We start from the raw sequence: 25,036 nt of genomic DNA on the forward strand, positions 1-25,036 counted from the left end.
TGGGAGAGGTGGCTTACAGACTTGCGTTGCCGCCGAGCCTATCAACCGTGCATCTAGTGTTTCATTTGTCCTTGCTTCGGAAGTATCACGGCGATCCATCCCACGTGTTAGATTTCAGCACTATCCAGTTGGACAAGGACTTGTCCTATGAGGAGGAGCCGGTAGCTATTCTAGACCGGCAGTTCGTTAGTTGAGATCGAAGAGTTTCCCCTATGTTCGTGTTCAGTGGAGAGGTCAGTCTGTTGAGGCATTGACCTGGGAGTCCGAGTTCGATATGCGGAGCCGTTACCCTCACCTTTTTTCCGACTCAGGTACTTCCTTCTTATGTCCGTTCGAGGACGAACAGTTATTTTAGAAGTGGAGAATGTGATAACCCAAAAGGTCATCACTAGTTGTAGAAATAAATTCTGTGTTCCAAGGCCTTAAAACCTCTTTCTGTCTTACCTCGATTTGCGTGTGTAGTTCGAGCGTGTACCCGGAAAGCAACTATGTGAAAATCTATGAAAAATGATGAATTTTGCTTTTAAAATGAATTTAGGTTGACTTCGGTCAACATTTTGGGTAAACTGACCCGGACCCATGATTTGACGGTTCCGGAGGGTCCGTAGGAAAATATGGGACTTGGGCATATGCCCGGAATCGAATTCCGAGGTCCCAAGCCCGAGAACTGAATTTTTGAAGAAAATTGTTTAACTGAAAATTCTAAAGTTTTTGGAAATCTGAATATAATTGAATTTGATGGTATCGGGATCGTATTTTGGTTTTGGAGTCCGGTACAGGTCTTATATGTGATTTAAGTTGAGCCTGTAAAGTTTGGTAAGAAACGGAGGTCATATGACGTGATTCGGAACCTTAGTTGTAAAATTTGAAACATTGAAAGTTCTTGAGATTTTCTTTGATTTTGATGCTAAATTCATAGTTATTGACATTATTTTGATGATTTGATCGCGTGAGCAAGTCCGTATGATATTTTTGGACTTGCGTGCATGTTTGGTTTGGAGCCCCAAGGGCTCGGGTGAGTTTTGGATAGGCCACGGAGTTTGGACTTAGGAAATTGCTGGTATGTTGCAGGTCTGCAGGCTTCGCAATTGCGAAGCCTGGCTCGCAAATGCGAAGTGTCCTGGGCAGGCCTTGATCGCAAATGCGAAAGGGGCCAGAGTCGCAAATGCGACTGTTTCTTCGCAAATGCGAAGCTTAGTGAATTTTCCTAGTGTCGCAATTGCAACATATCCTTTGCAATTGCGAGGATAGCAGGTCCTGAAGGGGTTAACAATTGCGAACCCTGGTCGCAAATGCGACATCAGAGACTAGTTAATTGGGACTTAGACGCATTTTCAACCATTTTTCAAAGCTTCTCAAAACCTAAACACCTTCGGGCAATTTTTCAAAGACAACTACTCTTCCAAATCATTTGCAAGTCATTTCTAACTCATTTCTTTCAATCTAATCCATCTTTTTACATGATTTCAACTCAAAATCAAGGGTTTTCATGGGGGAAATTAGGTGTTTTGGGTAGAACTTAGGTTTTTCAAAATTTAGGGATTTGGACCTCGATTTGAGGTCTGATTTCAAAATAAATTATATATTTGGGTTCGTGGGTGAATGGGTAATCGAGTTTTGGTTCGAACCTCGGGTTTTGACCATGTGGACCCGGGGTCAATTTTTGACTTTTTGGGGAAATCATTGGAAAACTTATTTTCATGCATTAGAATTGATTCATTTAGCATTCATTGATATAGTTAAGTAACTTATGGCTAGATACAAGCGAATTGGTGGTGGAAACAAGAGGTAAAGCGATAGTTGAGGCTTGAATTGTGTTTGTGGCATCGATGTAAGTGTTTGGTCTAACCTTAGCTTGAGGGATTAGGAGTCGTGTCTTAATTGCTATGTGTTAATTGTTGAGTACGACGTATAGGCATGGTGATGAGTATCTATACGTTGGTGTCAAGCATGACCATGAGTCGTATACTATGATTAATGTGACTCCGCTTGTATTGTTCATGCCTTATGTGATGATTTCTATTGTTGAGCAAGGCTTGTGGAGGTAATATTGGTATTTGAATATTGAAGAGTGTTGGCTCAAGTTGTAAACTAATTTGTGAAGGTATAATTGAAAATTGAACATTATAGAGTATTGGCTCAAATTGTGAATTGAGTTGTGAAGTAAATATGAAAAAGAAAAGAGGATTATGATATTGTCTCCCTTGCCGGGATGTTGTTGTTTTAATGTTATCTCCCTTGCCGGGGTGTTATTGCTTTTGATATTATCTCCTTTGTCGGGATACTTTTGTTATGCCATAGTTCCCTTACCAGGATTTTTATTGTGATTTTATATATTTCCTTTGCCTTTATTGCTTTGTGATTGTTGTTTGGGTAAGGAAGAATGTTAAAGCACGAAGGGTGATGTCGTGCATGATTTTTGTGAGAGAGTGTTAAAGCACGAAGGGTGATGCCGTGTATGATATTTGTAAGAGAGTGTTAATGCACGAAGGGTGATACCGTGTCGCATGATGTACAATTCCGTGCCTTTATATGAGTGATAATGCACGAAGGATCATTCCGTGCCATGACTATGTGAGGTAAAAGCACGAAGGGTGATGCCGTACCAATTATATTGATTTTATGGTGAGGACGAGAGTAAACACACGAAGAGTGATGCCGTTCACTTGTCTTTGATTTTTTCCTAATTTCTGTTGATAATTGAGTTATGGTATTCTTTTCATTTAACTGTTGGTTTCGGTTGCTACTCGTTGTTCCCCGCAGCATGATTCCCCCTTCATATCTTTAATTGTAAAGTTTTGCTTTTATTTTCCGTTGTATATGATTTAACTGCACAGGTTTATTTGATAGTTTGGTCCTAGCCTCGTCACTACTTTGCCGAGGTTAGGCTAGGAACTTACCAGCACATGGGGTCGGTTGTGCTCACTCTGCATTATGTGCAGATCCAGGTACTGGAGCTTACGAACCTTAGCTTTGGGTTGCTGCCTTCAATCCATTCGGAGATCCGAGGTAGTCCTGCAGGCGTCCGCAGGCCCTGGTGTCTCCTTCTATCCTTTCATCCTATTTCATTTATGTATTTCAGAGACATCGTTGTATTTTTTTCGGACCTTTATTTGTAGTATTCCTAGATCGTATGTGAAATTGTGACACCAGTTCTGGGTAGTTTATGCTTAAGGCTTTGTATTGGTAATATTTAATTGGTTAAATTTCGTTCTTCCGCTTATTAAATTCTGCTGTTTACATAATATTGGTTCTTAATTGTTAAAGGATTAAAATGAAAAAAAAGGTAAATAATACAAATGGTTGGCTTGCCTAGCTTTCACTAGTAGGCGTCAACGCGACTCCCGAGGGTGAGAAATTCGGGTCGTGACAAGTCCTTTTGTAATTCTCTTAGATGCTCCATGGTCTAGTGTGGGATTTGGGCTAGAGTTTTGTTCTTCCATTTCGTAGTTATTATTCATAAATATTTATGGAATAATTTGGATCATTAATTATTTGCATTTAATTATCGAAATGGTGGAACTTACATTTATTTCGATTAAGTTTTGAATAAATGCTAAGCATATAGTGTAAGTTGGTTCGCCTAGCGGATAGTGTTAGCTGGGTACCAGTCACGTCTAGAAGTATTTTTGGACGTGACACATTTTGTACATTAAAGCCAAATAGTTAAGTGAGGCCTTGATATATGGATATTGGGGTCCCATTTATTTAGAGAAATCAAACAAATAAGAAGTCAATAAGTAGCAAATTAAATACGGACAAAGGCTAGCGAATAAAGATGTGACAACACTTTCGGAAAAGCATCTCACTGAGAGATGTCTGACTAAAAAATGGGAAGAGTAAAAGGCAAAAATATCCATATTTCTTAATGTGCTAACACGATTATACTTATTTTTTGGAACTAAAAATGAAATGTAAGGACCTATTTGATTAATTATAAAAAATTAAATGGTTGATTTTGATGTCCGTTCGATATACGTGGGATTTTAGGAATAAAAAATCGACATTTATGGAATAAGAATGCTCAACACGCACCATTTACATATCAAAGTTAGGTTAAGGAAGATCTGGAAGAAACGTGAGAATTTTTTAAACAAAGAAAAAGTTAATTAGTTACAAAAGTGAAGTTTAACTAAAAAAAGGGAACAGCGAAAGGCAAAAGTGTACATACTTTTAATGTACTAGCGCAATTATATTTTAGAACTAACTATGAAGATAATACTAATTTATTATGTATATTAGCAAACGAGTATATAAAACACTAAATCTGTTCTTATTGTTATTAAAATATTGTGAGACAATCGCATGTCACATTTCTGATTTAAACTTTGGGATCTGCTATTTTTTATTTTTGTCACGTTATCTAATTCGTTGATAGGAAGGGAACCTTGTAGCAAAGGTAAAGTCGTCTCCGTGTGACCTATATGTTATGACTTATGGGTTCGAATTGTAAAAGTAGCTATTAATGCTTGCATTAGAATAGACTGTCTACATCACACCCATTGAAATGCAACTCGTTCCCGAGCCTTGCGTAAACACATAATACCTTGTGCACCGAGTCGTCGTATATTCTTTTACAGTTAGAGGAGGAGTAAAATAATAGTGTAGGTGCCGGAGGGCTTACGGTAGAAGATTTATATGAGTTGACTAAATAAAATGACATGTAAGTAGTGATAGGACTCAAGAGGGATAGGATATTTCTTTAGAAGTTTATTAAATGTGATGATACTAGTATTTTGTTATTTCTACATAAATACACATCACTTCATATTGATAAGGACCTGTTCGATCAATTATCAATAGTTAAACTGAAAATGGTCGAATTTATTCTCCTACTTTCAAAATAATTCACATATATCCTCATTTGGATATTTTGATGTATTAATCTATTATCACGGGTTGACCTACACTATAAGAGGTCGTTTGATATGATGTATAAGAAATAATCAAAATATGGATTAATTTTGGTATTATTCATTCCTTGTTTAGTAGTGTTTTAATTTCAATATATGTTCTTATACATAGTAAATCATGATATAACAATACCATAATTTTTTAAACAAGGATAACCATGTATAAAGACAGAACTATCCTTTCAAAACCTTTAGTACACCAAACTAAATAGTCGATAAGAAATAATCTCATCATAACTAATATTAGCATAATTAATCTCAACATTATTAATTCCTGTATTACTGAACACTTTATTTAGTAATATCCTTATACACCCTAGCAGACGACCCCTAACGACAATAAAACGCCTAAGGGGTCATTTGGTAGAGTGTATAAGAATAATACTGAATAGGATGTATTAGTAATGCTGATATTAGTTATGCTTGCATTAGCTATGCTGGCATTAGTTATGCTGACATATTTCTTATCCTTTATTTGGTTTGATGTTGTATTAAAGCATTGCATAATTTTCAAAGAATCATTTGTTTACAAAAATACCCTAATAACGAGTCCATCACTTTATCTTTTAAAAAAAATATATATTGAGGAATGCTTTTATATGAAAAAGGTTTTAAAAAAGATTATTTGATTTGTCTACCTATATCGTAGTATAGAACTGAATATTTATTTATAAAAAAGAAAATAAGCTAAATATCTTATTTATTTACTAGGGATACAACTTTATTTCTCACTTTCTTGGTTTTACCCAACTTGCATTGATATAATAGTATATTTTAATCAAGCATAAATTTTGAAGGACAATGTTGTCTTTAATTAAGCTAATGCATGCATTAAAACCCATTGTATTGTTAATACCATGATTATTTATGCATTAGTTATGCGTAGGATAATACCAAATAGGGTGTATAAAAGTATAACTAATATATAGGTTCAAAAAGTGTACCAAATAAATTATTACTAATAAACAAAGCTAATGTATGTATTTTACATCCTACCAAACGAACACTAAGTGATAACATCCTGCCAAAACGACCCCTAAATCTCAAATCAGTGGGGGTTGACGAGTGAGGGAGTAGGACTGGGGTGCGGGAGGGCGTAACTAAGAAGTAAAGGTAGTATGAGTTGACTAATTGACAAAATAAAATGTCATGTTGTAAGTAGTGACAAGCGGAATAGTATATTTGTCAACAGTCTATTAATGTGATATTAGATTATTTCTAGATGAATACACATATTGATAAGAACATGTTTGGTCAATTGTTGATTTGGATATACGTGGAATTTTAGGAAAACAAATCCATCATTTATGGAATAAAGATTTCCTAGATGCACCACCAACACATCCACCACCAACACATCAAAATTAAATAGAATCTCTATCACGATAAGTATAATTTTTCTTTTCTGAACTCCTAATTTAATGGATTTTTTAAAGGAAAAACGAAAAATATGTTTAAGGATGATAAGATACCTATCGTGCAGGGAGGAACATTTTATATTATTAATAGAATTTTGAGATCTTGAACAAAGACTTTTCTTGAGAAGTAGAATAATATTAACAATTGTCATAGAGGAATAGAAATTCAACAATTAAAATAGTTAGTTTAATAGGTAATATATAATTTATTTTTTAGGTTATAAATTAATTAACATTCTATTTTTTTGCTATTTTTCTTTCCTTGCGATAAATTCTAAAAAAAAAAAATCTAAATTTTGAAGTTTTTAGAACTTCTTTATTTAACTCAGTAATAATAACTAAGTGAGACAAAGTCATACAAAGATGACAAACACAAGTCTTGTTATTGTGTGTTGATTAAATAGTTTCACCGCGTGTGTGTCTGTTTTTCCATAAGCAATAGTATGAGATATTTTTGAGAAATCCTTTTTTTTTTTTGAGTTTTATATTCCATTGGGTTGTGAGGAAATGTGCATGCTCATACCATGTACATTAGCAAATTTCTCTTCAATTAATAGGATGGGGGGACCTCCTTCATTCAGTAGTTTTGTCGATCGATAGGCAAGTGTTTATTTGTGGAGCCCCAGCCAAAAGTTCGCCCAAGTATTTTGTTTATTTTTCTGTCAAATATCTACTACTACTACTACTATTATTATTATTATTATTATTATTATTATTATTAGGTGTTTGAATATCTAGGTTCGGCTATATATGCTAATATGATTATATTATTATTATTATTATTATTATTATTATTATTATTATTATTAGGTGTTTGAATATCTAGGTTCGGCTATATATGCTAATATGATTCTCTCTCTCCCTAGTAAAATCAATTATTACGTGTAAGATAATAAGGTAACGACTCTACTGTTAGATTATCACTCAATTCTCACGTGAGCTGTCAAAACATGCCAGCCTAACCCAATTCAGCTCAAGTCTCACGTGCTTTTAAATTTGATGGGCTAAGACGGGTCGAATTGTTATCTAAATGGGCCTTAAAATGACCATCACAACTCAGTCCTAAGAGTGCAGCGGGCTAGTGTGGGCCGACCCTTCAAATTTTTTAGAATTTTTTTTTTAGTTTTTTAAATATTTCTTCGTGACATAGTCTTTTAATCATATGAATGACTTAAGTTTGTTTAGAGCATATAAGAATCTTGATATTTGACAAGAAATCTCGTAATTAAAATACAAATTCTATATATCTATAGCTCTTCTTTTTTCAAGGTCACATGAATATTATTTTAATACTTTTCTTTCAATTTCCTTGGCTTCGAGGATTGGTTCTATAAGTTTATATGCTGAAGTTTTCCAATTTAGGTTTAACATTGTTTGCTGATTTCATCTTTATACTCCATAAATTTTTTAAAATTCATGAAATTTGTTGGTGTTATCAGTTTTTTATGGGTATTAAAACTTGATTTTTTAATGCTGAAGAGCAGTTTTATTATTAATAAAATATTAAAGTAACCAAATTGATCAGTGGCCACTTAAAGTAATATTTTTTTTTGAAAAAATTATTATTGGCCACTTAAAATTTTCCTAGTTTGTTATTAATTAAGAAAAAGAAAAATTAATCTTATCATACTACGTGCATATCAAAAATCTAAATTCTGGTTTATATGAAAGGGTAAATTGAGCAATCTAAAGTTGGGGAATGGGGATTATAGTTAATACTAGTTTTTACTTTTTTAAAATATTTAAATTTGAATTTAATTAATTTTTGGCCCACTGGGCGACCTAGGCCTAATCTCGTAAAAATTGCACGGGGCGCCTTATTTGGTCGCCCCCATTTAACCTATACCCATTTTTTTTAAAAACTTTTAACTTGTACCCAATTCTTAAATAACTTCAGCCCCCTTTCTCCTCCTTCGTTTTCTTCTTCTTCTGAAATAAATAGCTGAAATATGCAAATAAGCAAATTGAAAGAAAGGAACTCCATCTCATCACAACTAGATGCCAACAAGGAGTTCTCTCTGATCAGATACCATTTTACTCTATAAAACTTCAGTAAAGTTATTTAAACAAAATCAAAGTACAGAATATTGTGGAAAAGGATTGGGTAGCCAGCACGATCATTATACAATTTTTGTGTAAAACATAGCGCTTATTTTCTGGTTAATATTTTTTAGTCGTTGACGTGAAAACAACGAAACAGAGAAATAATGCACTTGATTTACAAATAATTAATTGCATTGTCAATACAACAATTGAAAGAAATGGTTGAATGCTAATAGCTGGTGAAGGCTTCATCAATTGGATCAATGGAGAGGAGCAAATCCAACTGCTTCATATAAGAGTTAATTTTATCCAAGCTTCAGCTCTAGAGATGAAGTTTCCCAATCACAACACAGAAACTTCAGCTCTAGAGCTGAAGTTGAGCTGAAGTTTCCCAGTCACAACACAGAAACTTTAGCTCTAGAGCTGAACTTCAGGTCCGGCTACTAGAATGCTGAAGTTTTGCGTGATTGCCTTTGCTACTTCAGCCCCGTGTGCTGAAGTTATGCGAAAAAACGGGTACGCTTGTAATTTTTTTTGCAAAGCGGGCACAAGTTAAAATATTACACAAAAAGCGGGTATAGATGCAAATGCCCCACTAATCTCGATCAAATCTCAAGGCCCAGTGGGCTGACTTGAGCCAAGCTTATAAGCCTCAGTTTGAAATGAGCTCAAAAAACTCCAACTTAACTTTACCCAATTAGCGGGCTGGGTTAGGCTGGCCTCATGGGCCAAGCCCATGTCGACAACTTTAATTCTCACATACAAAAATGTTATACCATCACTTACAAACTTAGGGGCCGTTAAGACAAGTTATGTTGGAAATAGTTAAATTGGTATTTTTTTATTGATTGTTTGATATATTATATTAATTTTGGGATTGTCAATTTTACTTCTTTATCCCGAAATAATTTATCCTGAGATTACCATTCCATCTCTGACATGTATAAGTTATCCTAATACTATTATTTTAATTTTAGGATAACTTATTACAAAATTAGTAACCAAACAAGAGAAATGTAATACTAAATTTTTATCCCATAATTATTTTTATTTATCCATCATACCAAACGATCACTTATAATATACTGTAGATTGTATATGCCACTTCGAAGTGCTTTTCAATTTTTTGCAAAAATTGAAAACCTTTTCTCTGGTAACGATTGGTTAAGAGAAAGTTTTGAATGTTAGTTTTTAAATTTTTGTAAAAACTAAAACTTATTTCGATATTTTTTGAGGACTCCTTAGATTCTCAAGAATGGGATGAGAGAATGAGGGGAATAATATGATTTCTTAGATAATTAATTGCAAAGAGTTATGTGCAAAAAAAAAACTACTCTATGAGTTATTTGTATATGGCTTTCGTTGAATACCGAGTCGACAAAAATCAAGGCATTTTAATGTATCTCGTCGCTTTGAGTGAAAATCATAAATTTGAAACGAATAAGAACCAAAATTGCTCAAATAAAAATTCGTACTATCTAAACGCACAGGTGGAAAAGGTTGGACCTCATTTTAATTATTACTTTAAATTTTTGGATTGACAATGTAATATTAAAAGAACAAAAGTTGTACCACACATGTACAAGTGGACAACTTGGCTATATTAAAATACTTGCAAAAACAAAAAATTTCACCGTCTCGTGTCTCCATATGCATTTGAGAGTAATAGATTCTTTATTGTGTTGATCGTCCAGCTACAATTGTGTAAGGAAAAGAGGAAAATTTGCCACGCATGTACGACTAAGAAGCAGTTCTAAATGTACAATGAATCAAATATTTTATATAGACAACTTAATAATAAAAATACCGACTTTAAGTAGTTAGGGGCAAAATATATATGAGAAAATCCATTTCGATTTGCTATATTCTTCGATTCGATAGTATTGGACCCATTTATCATTATAAAGGCATAATGAATGGATGTAACACATTGCTATTGTTTAATGTTAAAAAAGGCATGGCGTAGCCATGTACGGTTGGCTATAGCCACCGATCTAATGTAATCGATTTCTAGCCATTTTAATTTAAAATATATTGGTAAATAACATAATTATCCTTGACCTTTTTAATATACTGTTTAGTTAGTACTTTTTATCGTCTTTCTCTTTGTTTTTACAGTAGTGTACGAATTTCGCTTTCGTGAGAGAGCATTTTTCTTCGAATCTTGTCTGGGTTAGGTCCAATTTTCTTCAAAATTATCTGGGTGAGTTTTGTTTTAACAATAATGTGTTTGAATTTTCATTGTTATTGTTGTTTGTTTAGGTTTAAGTTTGATTTCCGTACCGTTAGGGTTTAAATATTTGTTGTATTTTAACTTTTATGATTTTTCTCTGTTCATTAGTTTGTCTTATTTCTGGTAATTTTGTCACTCTGTTATTAGTTTTATGTTGTAATCGTTGTGTAATTTGTTTTTATAAGTTTTTCAAATATTTTTCTAGTCTCTGTATATTAGGGTTAATTTTCAAGTATTTTCTTGTTTCATTTGCATTTTAGATTTCTCCACTTCTTGTTAAATATGGTGTAGTATTATGTATGCGAAATCTGTCTTCTGAAGGCTTGTTTCCCAGTTTTTTTTACTGTGTGGTTTTTGATTATGTTTTTTGTTAAATTTAGTAAAATTTTGTCCAGTATATTATACTGGAAGTCTGTCATGTGAATGTTTGTCTTCTAGTATGTTATACTAGATGAATATTATAATATAGTTGAGTTTTGTTTGATTCCAGTATATTTTACGGGATGTCTGCCGTGTGTAAGCCTTTTCTCCAGTATATTATACTGATGAGTTCTATTTTGACTAAAATTTTATTTTATTTGTCATTACTTTTTTTGAGTGATTATTTATCTTTTTTTTATTATGCTCTTTGGTCCGGTATATAATACTTGAGTTTTGTTTGATTTTAGTATCTTTTAATGGAAGTCTGCCGTCTTTAAGCTTGTTGTCCAGTATGTAGGGTAAATTTTTCAAGTATTTTTTTCCTTCAACTGCATTATATATTTCTCTATTTCTTGTTAAACTTGAAATCCAGAACATTGTGTTGGACTTCATATTTTTCATGTAGTATATTATATGAGAAATCTGTTTTCTGAAGGCTTGATTCCTAGTTTTTTATACTGTGTGATTTTTGATTATGTTTTTTGTTTATTAAATTTAGTAAAATTTTGTCCAGTATATTATACTGGAAGTCTGTCATGTGAATGTTTATCTTGCAGTATAACATATTGGATGAATATTATAATATAGTTGAGTTTTGTTTGAGTCCACTATATTTTACAAGAAGTCTGTCGTGTGTAAGCTTTTTCTCCGGTATGTTATACTGGATGAGTTCTGTTTAGACTAAAATTTTGTTTTATTTCTCATTACTTTTTTGAATGATTATTTGTCTTTTTTTAATCATGCTCTTTGATCCAGTATATAATACTTGAATTTTGTTTGATTTCAGTACTTTTTAAATGAAGTGTGCCATCTTTAAGCTTATTTCCAGTATGTTAAGGCTTGTGATTATGTTTATACTGTGTGGTTTTTGATTATGTTTTTTGTTTATTGATGTCATGACCCCAAATACCCGGTCGTGATATTGCCTATCACAATACTAGGCAAGCCAACCCAACAAGTAACCACAATCAATTTCTTTTGCTAAAAAATAATTTTTTTAACATTTAATTAAGACTCAATTTTCATAAGGAAGTCATAAATCACTAAAATGTGCGGAAAATATTACAGAAAATAGACCAACACAGCCTAACAATCTGGTGTCATGAGTCTAGAGCCTCTAAATACACTAATCCGATTGTCTAATACATAACAAGTCTAAAAATGCATAAAAACAAGGATAGGAAGGAGGAAGGCAGGGCTGCGAATGCCGTGCAACTACCTTGCAATCTCTGATAAGCTCTGGAAATGCTGGGAACCCTCACTCTGCCGCTCGAGCACCTGGATCTGCACACAAGATGCAGGGAGTAACGTGAGTATGCCAACTCAGTAAGTAACTAAAGTAAATAAGGTCTGAAAGCAGTGACGAGCAGTTAAAAAAATCATATAAAAGAGTAAACAACAGAATATCAAGTCAAACTCAACAGTTTAAAAACTAGTTTCTTCATAAAACTTCAGTTTCAATTGAAATACTTTGAAATCATTTATTTAGCAGTTTTCAACAGAGGCTCATTATAAAAGAAGAGTAAAATCAGCAAAAATATCATAAATGGGCCCCTCGGGAAAGGTATCACTCATAAATATAGCCTCTAGGCAAGCCTCTCAGTCACTCGTGACTCAGCTCTCGTCACTCAGTACTCACACTCCGCACTCAGGCTCAATAATTTCTCATAATAGTAATAATAATAATAACCGTTGCGACGTGCAGCCCGATCCATAGTTTATAGTCGACTACACTCACTGGGGGTGTAAAGACTCCGGAGGGGCTCATACAGCCCAAACGTCATATCGCTGCGGTGCGCAGCCTGATCCAATTTATATATCGCTGCGGCGTGCAGCCCGATCCATATAAGTATCGCTGCAGCGTGCAACCCGATCCATAATATATACATATAAAATTGATGCGGCGTGCAACCCGATCCGTAATATTTATAATCCTCACCATTAGGTCCTCAACCTCTCTCAGTCATTAACCTCACAGCCACTCAGGCATAACAGTGGAAATCAGGGAATCCAGTCCAAACAGTTCTCACATTTTAAGAAGTAGAGTGATAAAACTAGTTTTAAACAATAAACAGGTAAAACATGACTGAGGATATGCTTTCAAACAAATAGAGAGAGGAAAACAGTAAAAATGCCCCTAAGGGTCTCAACAGGTCGGCATAAGGCCCCAAACATGGCATACAACCCATAATACAATATAAATTTTTAAAATACGGGATATCATAAGATTTCAAATCAAGTACGCGTCTTAATAGTCGCTACGGGACGAACCAAGTCACAATCCCTACCGGTGAACACCCACGCGCTCGTTACCTAGCATGTGTGTCACCTCATTTATCAAAATGATACGAAATACCGGAGTTCTGTACCCTCAGTTCCATATTTACAATGGTTACTTACCTCAAACCGGACAAAATACTACTCCACAACGCCTTTTCCTCTCTTTCCTCGGCCTCAACTCACACCGAATCTACCCAAAATCAGAATCATAACATTAGAATATGCTAAAGGGAGGAAGCCCATGCGAAATTAATCAAATTATACCAAAAAATCCCGAAATTGGTCCAACCCGACCCCCAGGCCCATGTCTCGAAATTCGATAAAAATTATATCAACAGAATCCTTATCCTCCCACGAGTTCATACATACCAAGAATACCAAATCTGACCACAAATGACCCCTCAAATCCCTAGATTAAAATGTCAAGTTTCCAAGCCCTAACTTCCCAATTTAGGCTTCAAATCCCCCAAATTTCATGTTTAATTAGGTAGAAAATCCCAATAGGATCGAGTATTAAATCCAAAATTCTTACATCCAATAAGTTCTCCTTGATTCCCTCTTCAATCTCTTCAAAAAGCTCCAAAATTGAGTCAAAAAAGGTGAACTTAGGCCAAAAATCGCGAAAATGGCCTTTTAAACATTCTGCCCAGCGAATTGAAATCCTTCTTCGCGAATGCGGTCAAAGCCTCGCGTTCGCGAAGCACAAATTACCATTGACCAAAAATCCTCTTACGCGAACGCGAAAGAACCCTCGTGAACCTTCAGCTCACCCAACCTTCGCGAACACGGCTACAACTACGTGAACGCGAAGAATAAGGCTCCCTGGGATCCAGCCACTCCAAATACTCTATGCGAACGCGGGACCCTCGTCGCATTCACGATGACCACTGGACCTCACCCTTCACGAACGTGGGAACCACATTGCGAACGTGAAGGCCAAAATGATAGCCTCACTTCCCACCCCTTCGAGAACGCGAGGGTCCACTCGCGAACGCGAATGCCAAATGTCTGCAACACCAACAACGGATTTTCTACAACTTTTTCCGACATGAATTGATCCGTTCAACCACCCGAAACTCACCCGAGGCCCTCGGGACCCCAACCAAACATTCCAACATATCCCATAACATCATTCAAACCTGTTCCAACCTTTGGAACACTCAAACCAACATCAAAACACCAAATTTGCATCGGATTCAAGCCTAAGAATTCTAGAAACTTTAAAATTCCGCTTTCGATCAAAAAGTCTATCAAACTACGTTTGAATGACCTGAAATTTTGCACACACCTCCAAATGACATAACAGACCCACTGCGACTCCCGGAATTCCATTTCGACCCTTATATCAAAATCTCACCTATCAACCGAAAAACGCCAAAATTCCAATTTCGCCAATTCAAGCCTAAATCTACTCTGGACCTCCAAAACACATTCCGATCGCGCTCCTAAGTCCCAAATTATCTCCCGAAGCTATTCGAACCATCGAAATTCATATCCAAGCCCTTATTCACTTAAGTCAATATCCAGTTGACTTTTCCAACTTAAACTTACTCAAAAGAGACTAAGTGTCTAAACCTTACCAAAACCTCTCCGAACCCGAACCAATCAACCCGATAATATATAATACAACCGAACAAAATAATAAGAAGCAGAAATGGAGAAAACGAAGCGGTAACTCATGAAACGACCGGTCGGGTCGTCACAATTGAATTTAGTAAAATTTTGTCCAGTATATTATACTTGAAGTCTGTGCTATATATCTTTGTCTTCCAGTATCTTATACTGGATTATTAATATAATATAGTTGAGTTTTATTTGATTCCAGCATATTTTACAGGAAGTCTACCGCGTGTAAGCTTTTTCTCTAGTATGTTATACTGTATGATTATTATACTATGCCTTTTAATTATGTTTCTTCTGTATACCCCAATATTTGTGTCTAGAGTTTCATATCTTCTAATTTATTGTGATCCAGTATATTATGCTGGACGACTGCAATCTATAGACTTTGTTGTCCTGTTCATTTTGCTGGATGAGTTCTGTTTATAATTTATTTCTCATATATATACTGGATTCTGATTGTGTTTACTTATCTAATTTGTAATATGTTTTGTTTTCATAATTTTATAGAAATGGAATCTTCAAGTAGGATATTGAAGGTACGTATTTCTGAAATGCTGAAGTTTTTATCTTAAAATTATATGAAATGTTGCTTATATGTGTTGTATTTTGATTTTAGGAGGGAGATAGATTTTATGAATTTCACCAGTGGTTTCCTGCTGATTGTTATTGGAAAGGCGATCAAAATTTTAAGCAAACTATTCTGTTAATTTTGTATGGAACTCAAATGGATCAATTAAAGAATGGTGTATTTGGGAAATTTTTAGAGTTGAATGAGGTGGATCACTCTGGAAAGTTGACTCATTATATGTTGCTTTCTCAAGTTTTGTACAAGGATAAAACCAAAATGGTTTTTAGAGTTTTTGGGAACGATGTAGCATTTACAGAAGATGATTTCTATTCTATTACCGGGCTTAAGATTGAGGCATCTGATTATAGTTTCATTGATGATAGAGAGAACCGTTTGAAGGAACGGTATTTCTCTGATGTGAAAAAGGGTTTGAAGGTAGATAATTTATATAAGTTTATGCAAAAGTGTTCTCGACTCCTTGCTGGTGCAGCAGATGATATATGTGTTGATGTCGAGGTCTGCAATAAAGATGCAATAAAGCTTGCTGAGATTTATATATTAAATGTTGTTCTTTTGGGTAAAGAACATAGTAGAAATATAAGTGATCATTCTATGAAAATCATAGACGACGCAGAACTTTGTGCTTCTTTTCCATGGGGCAGTTTCTGCTTTGATGAGTTTATTTATAATTTGTCTCATCTTCTATCAACTGAGTCAGTGAAAAAGAAATCAATTGGTAGGATCGCATCTTATACGGCACTTGGATTCCCATTTTTGTTTAATGTATGGATAATGGAAGTCTTTAATGATTTCCGTCAATATTCAAAATACGAGGATATGGGGCCAATTAGGATGTTGTCTTACTCCAGCATTGGATATCCAAAATATGACACACTTTGCAATGATTTCTTTACTAAAGCAAGTGTAAGTTAATAGTATGTGAATTTTTAATATATACTTGTGCTCATATATTTTATTTTAGTCTAATTATTTATCTTTCTGTTTAATTAATAGAACTTTAAGGTTTTCAAGGTGAATCAATCATATCTTCTCCAACCTTCATCAAAAGTTAATGTTAGCGACATTGTCAATGTAAGTAGTTGTTTCTTCAATTTTATTTAGTCTTGCTTTTCATTAATTTCTATTATCGTATACTAGATTTATGTTCTAATAACTTGCATTTAAAATTATGTTTGCTGTAAATTATTCTGGGAGTCGTTTCTCAGAAATATTATTTTCCAGCGTTTTCTACTGGAAGTGGAATATACTCAATTAGTATAATTTACTAGAGCAGTATAATGACCGGATGATTATAAAACTCAAACTTTTTAAAATAGTTTATGAGTTTAATATATTCATACAATATACCTCTATAGTATAATACTGGATACGCCTAATATACTCTATGAGTAAATTTATCAAGTTTAGTAATATATTTTGTGCAGTATATTATACTTGAAGTCTATCCTGTGAATGTTTGTCTTCCAGTATGTTATACTGGATGATTATTATAATATAGTTGAGTTTTATTTGACTCCAGTATATTTTACGGGACGTCTGCCGTGTGTAAGCTTTTTCTCCAGTAAGTTATACTGGACGAGTTATGTTTAGAGTAGAATTTTGTTTTATTTGTCATTACTTTTTTTGAGTGATAATTTGTCTTTTTTTTATGCTCTTTGATCCAGTATATAATACTGGACTTTTACTTGATTTCAGTACCTTTTAATGGAAGTCTGTCGTCTTAAAGCTTGTTGTCCAGTATGTTCTGAAGGCTTATATTATACGGGAAATCTATTTTCTGAAGGCTTATTTTCCAGTTTTATATACTGTGTGGTTTTTGATTATGTTTTTTGTTTATAGAGTTTAGAAATAAAATTTTGTCCAGTATATTATACTGGAAGTCTGTCCTCTCAATGTTTGTCTTCCAGTATGTTATACTGGATAATTGTTGAGTTATGTTTGATTCCAGTATATTTTACAGGAAGTCTGTTGTGTGTAAGCTTGTTGTCCAGTATGTTATACTGGATGAGTTCTATTTAGACTATTTTTTTTGTGATTAATTTTTTGAATGATTATTTGTCTTTTTGTTTTATAATATGCCCTTTGATTATTTTTCTTCTTTATACCCAAGTATTTGTTTCTAGAGTTTCACACCTTCTAATTCATTTCATCCAGTATATTATATTGGAAGACTGCCATATGTAGGCTGTTTTGTCCAGTAAATTATACTGGATAAGTATAATATATTTCATTTCATTATGTTTTTCAGTTCTAATAATTTAATGCACAAAATTATATGCTACCATTCTTGAATTGTGTTTACACTCGACAAGAATATTTATGTGTTATGATGCTGAAATTCTTACCATTTTTCTTTTCTTTTCAGAAGTTGAAGACATTGTACATGCAGTTCATGTTAATTTTAAAATAAAGATGAAGAAAAATATTGAAGATAATTGAAAAAAGATGAAGAAACATGTTACGAACTCTGTTAAGGTAATTAACTAGTTTGACAATTTATTTTACTGTTGATTTTCGTACAATAATATATTGTATTCATTATTGCAGGTTATTAATGAGAAACTTGATGTTCTTCTAGAGTTTATTCAAAATGTTAAAAAAGTAAGTAAAAAGAAATATCATCATGGCTTGTTGAATGATGAAGATTAAAGCAATGAATTAAGAGATTCTTCCAGATTTTCAAATGAAAAACATGACAAAAGTAGTGAACATCGAAATAGTGAAAGTAGTGAACAAGGAGATTATATTGATGGAGAGAAGTATTCTGATAGAGATTTTGCTCATTTGTCGGGTGACAAACTGGATGAACAAGAGAAAGATGTTGAGTTACCAAAATAGGATGAACAGTGAAATAAGGAGTTTGAGGATGCAGGACCTTCTATTTCAATGAAACCAATCATGGATATTGAGTCAGTCCAAGAAGAGGCAAATAAAGAAACTGATAATGAAGGTCGAACACATTTTGATTCAATACCATTAGCCATGGATATTGATTCGGTTCATGGAGCACAAGTTACTGAAGAAGTTGTAGCAGCCAGTGGAATTTTATTGGAAGGTCCTTGTGATGAAATAAGACCAGAATGTAATGCAGTTGAACCAGTTCTGACAGCTGGTACAGATGTTGAAGCTATGATAGTTAAAATAGCTGATGGGAAACAAGAGCTTTCTACACCACAGTCCAATAAAAAGGTTTTTCAAAATACCGCAATTGGATCGTTAATTCCATCGGTCATGGATGTTGAATCAGTCATAGATAAAGCTGTAGTAGTTGTTGGAGGTTTAGTGAAAGGTTGTTGTGATGGAGATACTACTAATGAACATGCAGCAGGTGATGGAAATTCAGTCAAAAGTTCTTGTGAGGAAGAAAGAGTGGAATGTAGTGCACTTGATCAAGTTCTTTCAATTGGTACAGATGTTAATACTATCATGGAGAAAATAGTTGACGGGACATATAATCTTTCTACACCACAGAGCAGTAAGAATATTTTGCAAAATACCGCAGCTGCATTGTTAATTCCATCTGTCATGGATATTGAATCAGTCCAAGGAGGGCAAAATAGTAAGAATACTGATGAACTTCAGTAGTTGTTGGAGGTTTAGTGAAAATTTGGTTTGACAAAGATACTACTAATGAACAAGCAACATGTGATGGAAATTCAGTGAAAATTCCTTGTGATGAAGAAATAGTAGAATGTAGTGCACTTGATCAAGTTCAGTCAACTGGTACGAATGTTGCTGCTATCATGCAAAAAATTATTGATGGGATATATCAACTTTCAACACCACAGTGTAGTCAAGATAATAAGGAAAATAGTGGAGCTGTGTCATTAATGCTACCAGCCATAGATATTCAATCACTCAATGATGCCCAAAATATGAAATGCAGTGATCAAGCTGGACCAAATGGTACAGATGTAGTGAAAGGTCCTTTTTGTAATGAAGAAAGAGCAGACTGTAGTCCAGATGAGACTGATCTTACATCTGGTACTGATATTGATGCAATTATTAGAAAAATAAATGATGTGACATATGACACATGGTCACCACAGTCCAGTCAAAATATTTTGCAAAATAACATACTTGCAGTCTCTCAGGGAAGTGGAACAAATACTGTAATAGGAGGTACATATGTTGAAGCTATTTTTCGTGATATTGAACAAGGAAATATAATTTTTGATTCACCTGAAGTGGAACAACATATTCCTATAGTGAACATGAATGCACCATCAGGACCAAAGGAAAGGGAACCTGAGTCTACTGGTCTAGCAACTCCTTCTGATATATGCATGCAAGAAAGTAAAGGTATTTTGGAAGGAATTGAAAGGGTGTTGAATGAAAAAACACCTCTTGCTGTTCATGAAATTATTGAAAAGATTTAGCAGGTTAGTGTGCGCAGTTTTATTGTTTTATTTAAAAGTTGTAAAATGTTATAATGGACGTTAATCTCTCTATTTATTTTTTGTTTTTTGAAGCAGGAAAAATTGTATACTAGAAAAAGAAAGAGGAAATCTGTGGATTCGTGCCATAATTTTAATATTTTGACTCAATCAAGTCAATCAAGTTGTAATGCGATGGATCATGAACCTACCTGTGATGACCCAAAAGGTCATCACTTGTTTTAGAAATAAATTCTGTGTTCTGAGGCCTTAAAACCTCTTTCTATCTTACCTCGATTTGCGTGCGCAATCCAGAGGCGTATCCGGAAAGCCATTATGTGAAAATCTATGATAAGTGATAAGTGTTGCTTTTAAAATAAATTTAAGTTGACTTCGGTCAACATTTTGGGTAAACGAACCCGGACCCGTGATTTGACGGTCTCGGAGGGTCCGTAGGAAAATATGAAACTTGGGTGTATGCCCGGAATCAAATTTTGAGGTCCCAAGCCCGAGAAATAATTTTTTAAAGAAAATTATTTTCTGGAATATATATGAGTTTTTGTAAATAAAATATGTTTGAAATTTGATGGTATCCGGCCCGTATTTTTGTTCCTGAGCCCGGTACATGTCTTATATGTGATTTAAGTTGAGCCTATAAAATTTGGTAAGAAACGGAGGTCATATGATGTGATTCAGAACCTTAGTTGTAAAATTTGAAACTTTGACAGTTCTTGAGATTTTCTTTGATTTTGATTCTAAATTCATAGTTGTTGATGTTATTTTGGTGAATTGATTGTACGAGCAAGTCCTTATGATATTTTTGGGTTAGTGTGCATGTTTGGTTTGGAGCCCCGAGGCTCGGGGTGAGTTTTGGATAGGCCATAGAGTGAAATTTGAACTTAGGAATTGCTGGTATGTTGCACGTCTGCAGGCTTCACAAGATTGACTTGCAAATGCGAGATCGCAAATGCGAATAAAGCATCATAAATGTGAAAGAAGGCCTGGGCAGCCCTGATCGCAAATGCGATCATTTGGTCACAAATGCGGAAGACCCAAGTCGCAAATGGGACGTCTGCCTCGCAAATGCGAACCCCCTCAGAAATGTGGGGTGGTCACAAATGCGATAAAATCTTTGCAAATGCGAAGAGGACAATCTTTTTAATTGCGAACCCTGGTCGCAATTGCGACATCTACGACCTGCAAATTCATGACTTAGCCGAAAATCTTTCATTTTTCAAACTCTTTCAAACATAAACTCTCTTGGGCGATTTTCCAAAGAAAAGTTCTTCTTCAAATCGATTGTAAGTCATTTCTAACTCATTTTCTTCAATCTTTAACATCTTTTCACATGATTTCAACTCAAAATCAAGGGGTTTTCATGGGAAAAATTGGGTGTTTTGGGTAGAACCTAGGTTTTTCAAATTTTGGGGATTTGGACCTCGATTTGAGGTCCGATTTCAAAACAAATTGTATATTTGGGTTCGTGGAGGAATGGGTAATCGAGTTTTGGTTCGAACCTCGAGTTTTGACTATGTGGGCCCGAGGTCGATTTTTGACCTTTTGGGAAAAACTTTAGAAACTTATTTTCATGTATTGGAGTGGATTCATTTAGCATTTATTGATATAGTTAAATAACTTGTGGCTAGATACAATTGGTGGTGGAAGTAAGAGGTAAAGCGATAGTTAGAGGCATGAATTGTGTTCATGGCATCGAGGTAAGTGTTTGGTCTAACTTTAGCTTGAGGGATTAGGAGTTGTGTCCTATTTGCTATGTGCTAGTTGTTGAGTACGACGTATAGGCATGATGACGAGTATCTATACGTTGGTGTCAAGCATGCCCATGAGTCTTATATTATGATTAATGTGACTCCGTTTTTATTTTTCATGCTTTATGTGATGATTACTATTGTTGAGCAAGGCTTATGGAAGTGATATTTGTATTTGAACATTGAAGAGCGTTGGCTCAAGTTGTAAAGTGATTTGTGGAAGTATAATTGACAATTAAACCTTATTGAGCATTGGCTCAAATTGTGAATTGAGTTGTGAAGTAAAGGTGAAATTGAAAAGAGGATTATAATATTGTCACGACCCTAAACCCAGACCCGGTCATGATGGTGCCTCTCGTAAAGACAAGGTCAGCCGACACACACCCAATTCATTTTTAAACAATTATAATAACTCAATTTAAGTCATTAATATGCTAATAAGTCCAAAATAAAAGTGAACTAGTACAATTTGTGGAAACCAACAAAGCCCGACATCGAGGTGTTACCATTCATAAGAATCTAAGAATGTGTCTAAGAGTCTGAAAGAGTTTATACAGTCTATTACAGAACTATAAACATAAAGTAAGATAGGAGGGAGAAACACTAGGCTGCGAACTCCGAGCAACTACCTAATGAACTCCGAATGGCCTGCTAAGAACAATCAACCCTCACTGGCGGGACCTGAAGCTCCTCAATCTGTACACAGGGTGTAAGGAATAAAGTGAGTACTTTAACTCAGTGAGTAATAACAATAAATGAAGACTGAGCGATGAGAAATCACGTAAACACAACAACATGCTATAAAGAGGCAGAGTAAAACCAATAAATATGCAATAAAACAGTAAAATCTTATAAAAACACCTTAGTTCAGTATAAGCTTCTTTAAAACACCTTTTTAATAGTTAAACAGGAAAACGAAAAGCAGCTAGAGAAGATAAACACATAAAATCCTCCCCTCGGACACATTATCAATAGAATCAGCCCCTCGGACATAATATCAATAGAATCAGCCCCTCGAGCAATAACATGGAACAACACCAGCCCCTCGGGCTATATCACATATCACACTGGATACCCACGCTCACTAGGGGTGTATAGACTCCGAGAGGGGCCCCTTACGGCCCAAGTGCAATATCAAGCCATCTCGTGGCATAATCAATTAGACTCTCGGCCTCATATCAAGCCACCTTGTGGCGTACAACTCAGGTCCTCGGCCTCATAATCATAATCAGTACAACACTGCTCAGGCGTGCATCCCGATCCCATAATAATCCTCACAACACGGGCCCTTGGCCCTACTCAGTCAGAAATCTCTAAAAGCCACTCGGGCACAGTAAATATGATGCTCAACCAAAAATATCATTTAAAGTATTAAAATAGAGTAAACATAGCTGAGGTATGAAAACAGTATAATATAACATGACTGAGTACAGATATAAAATCAAAACAGTGAGGAAATTGCAGTAAAAATCCCCTAAGGGTCCAAACAGTTGGCACGAGGCCCAAATATGGCATTCAGCCCAAAATAGGATGATCGCAAATAGTTTTCAATCAAATACACGGTAAAACAATCATTTGGGATGGACTAAGTCACAATCCCCAACTTTGTGCGACCCCACACTCTCCATCTAGCATGTGCGTCACCTCAATATAGTACAACAATGTGAAATCCGGGGTTTCATACCCTCAGGACAACATTTAACATCGTTACTCACCTCAATCCAGTCCAAACTCTAGCCCGCGATGCCCTTGCCTCTCGAATCGGCCTCCGGATGCTCCAAATCTAACCAAAATCAGTGCAACACCACCAAAATATGCTAAGGGAACAAAGCCTATTCAAAAGAAATCAAATTACAACACAAATCTCGAAATTGACCAAACCCGACCCTCGGTCCCACGTCTCGGAATTCGATAAAATTTACATCAATAGACTCCTTATCTCCCAACGAGTTCATACATATTAAAAGTACTAAAATCCGATCACAAATGACCCCTCAAACCCTTGCTCAAAGTATCCAATCTCAAGTCCTAGTTTCCCAATTTTTAACCCTTAATTTCCATTAATTTCAAGTCAAATCAGTGAAATAATGCCATATGATCGATTATTAGGTTCAAAAATCTTACATCCAGACGCTATCCCTTGATTCCCTCTTCAAAATGGCTTCCCCAAGCTCAAACCCGAATAAAAATGGTGAAGAACAACTCAAAATTCGCGAAGGGGAGTTTATATACTTTCTGGCCCAACAAAACCGCTCCTGTGGTAAGATGGTCACACCTGTAGACCCGCACCTGTGGTCCCAGGTATGCACCTGCAAAAATGACTTAAATCCTCAGGACCGCACCTGCGGTCACTCTCCCGCACTTGCGCCATCGCAGATGTGTTCATAAGTCCGCTTCTGTGGCTCCTCCTGATCTCCCTCCTGGCCACATTTGCGATTCTCTTCCGCTTCTGTGGGGGTCGCACCTGCGGCCTCCCAACCTTAGATATGGTTATGACAACAGTCCTAAGCTTCAGCTGCACAAACTCAATTCAAATCTTCCGTCAACCATCCGAAATCACCCCGAAGCCCCCGAGTCCTCAACCAAAAGCACAAACACATCATATACCACTACTCAAACTTGTACCAATCTTCAAAAACACCTCAAACAACATCGAATCAACATAATCACATCGAAATCAAGCCTAAGATTCCAGAATCTTCCGAATTCCGCTTTTGATCAAAAAGTCTATCAAACCATGTCCGAATGACCTGAAATTTTTCACAAACATCCCAAATGACATAACAGACCTACTGCAACTCCCATAATTCTATTCCGACCCCTATATCAAAATCTCACCTATCAACCGGAAAATGCCAAAATTCCAACTTCGCCAATTCAAGCCTAAATCTACTCCGGGCCTCCAAAACCCATTCCGATCACGCTCCTAAGCTATCCGAACCATCAGAATTCACATCCAAGCCCTAATTTACATAAGTTAACATCCGGTTGACTTTTCCAACTTAAACTCACTCAAAAGTGACTAAGTGTCTCAAACCTCGCCAAAAACCTTTCCGAACCCGAGCCAACCAACCCGATAACACATAATACCGATAAACAAAGCAATAAGAAGCAGGAATGGGGGAGACGAAGCGGTAACTCATGAAACGACCGGCCTGGTCATTACAGTTATTGTCTCCCTTGCTGGGATGTTGTTGTTTAATATTGTCTCCCTTGCCGGGATGTTATTGTTGATATTGTTTTTCCCTTGTCGGGATATGACTGTTGTACTATTGTTCCCTTGCCGGGATTTAATTGTAATTTTTTTGATTTCCTTGCCCTTATTGCTTTGTGATTGTTGTATTGGTGAGAAAGAGTGTTAAAGCACGAAGGGTG

General features: G+C 35.3%; 1 protein-coding gene across 1 annotated transcript; it reads left to right on the forward strand.

Annotated features, from left to right (window-relative positions):
• The first annotated feature begins 15,439 nt into the window (after window positions 1-15,439).
• On the forward strand, window positions 15,440-18,357 carry LOC142165829 (uncharacterized). Its single transcript, XM_075224206.1, has 5 exons — window positions 15,440-15,466; window positions 15,547-16,422; window positions 16,513-16,590; window positions 18,067-18,098; window positions 18,195-18,357. Exons 1-5 carry the CDS (start codon window positions 15,440-15,442, stop codon window positions 18,355-18,357), a joined length of 1,176 nt encoding a protein of 391 aa, XP_075080307.1.
• Window positions 18,358-25,036: the final 6,679 nt, after the last annotated feature.

This window comes from Nicotiana tabacum, chromosome 11 (genome assembly GCF_000715075.1).
Source record: "Nicotiana tabacum cultivar K326 chromosome 11, ASM71507v2, whole genome shotgun sequence".
Classification (NCBI taxonomy): Eukaryota; Viridiplantae; Streptophyta; class Magnoliopsida; order Solanales; family Solanaceae; genus Nicotiana; species Nicotiana tabacum.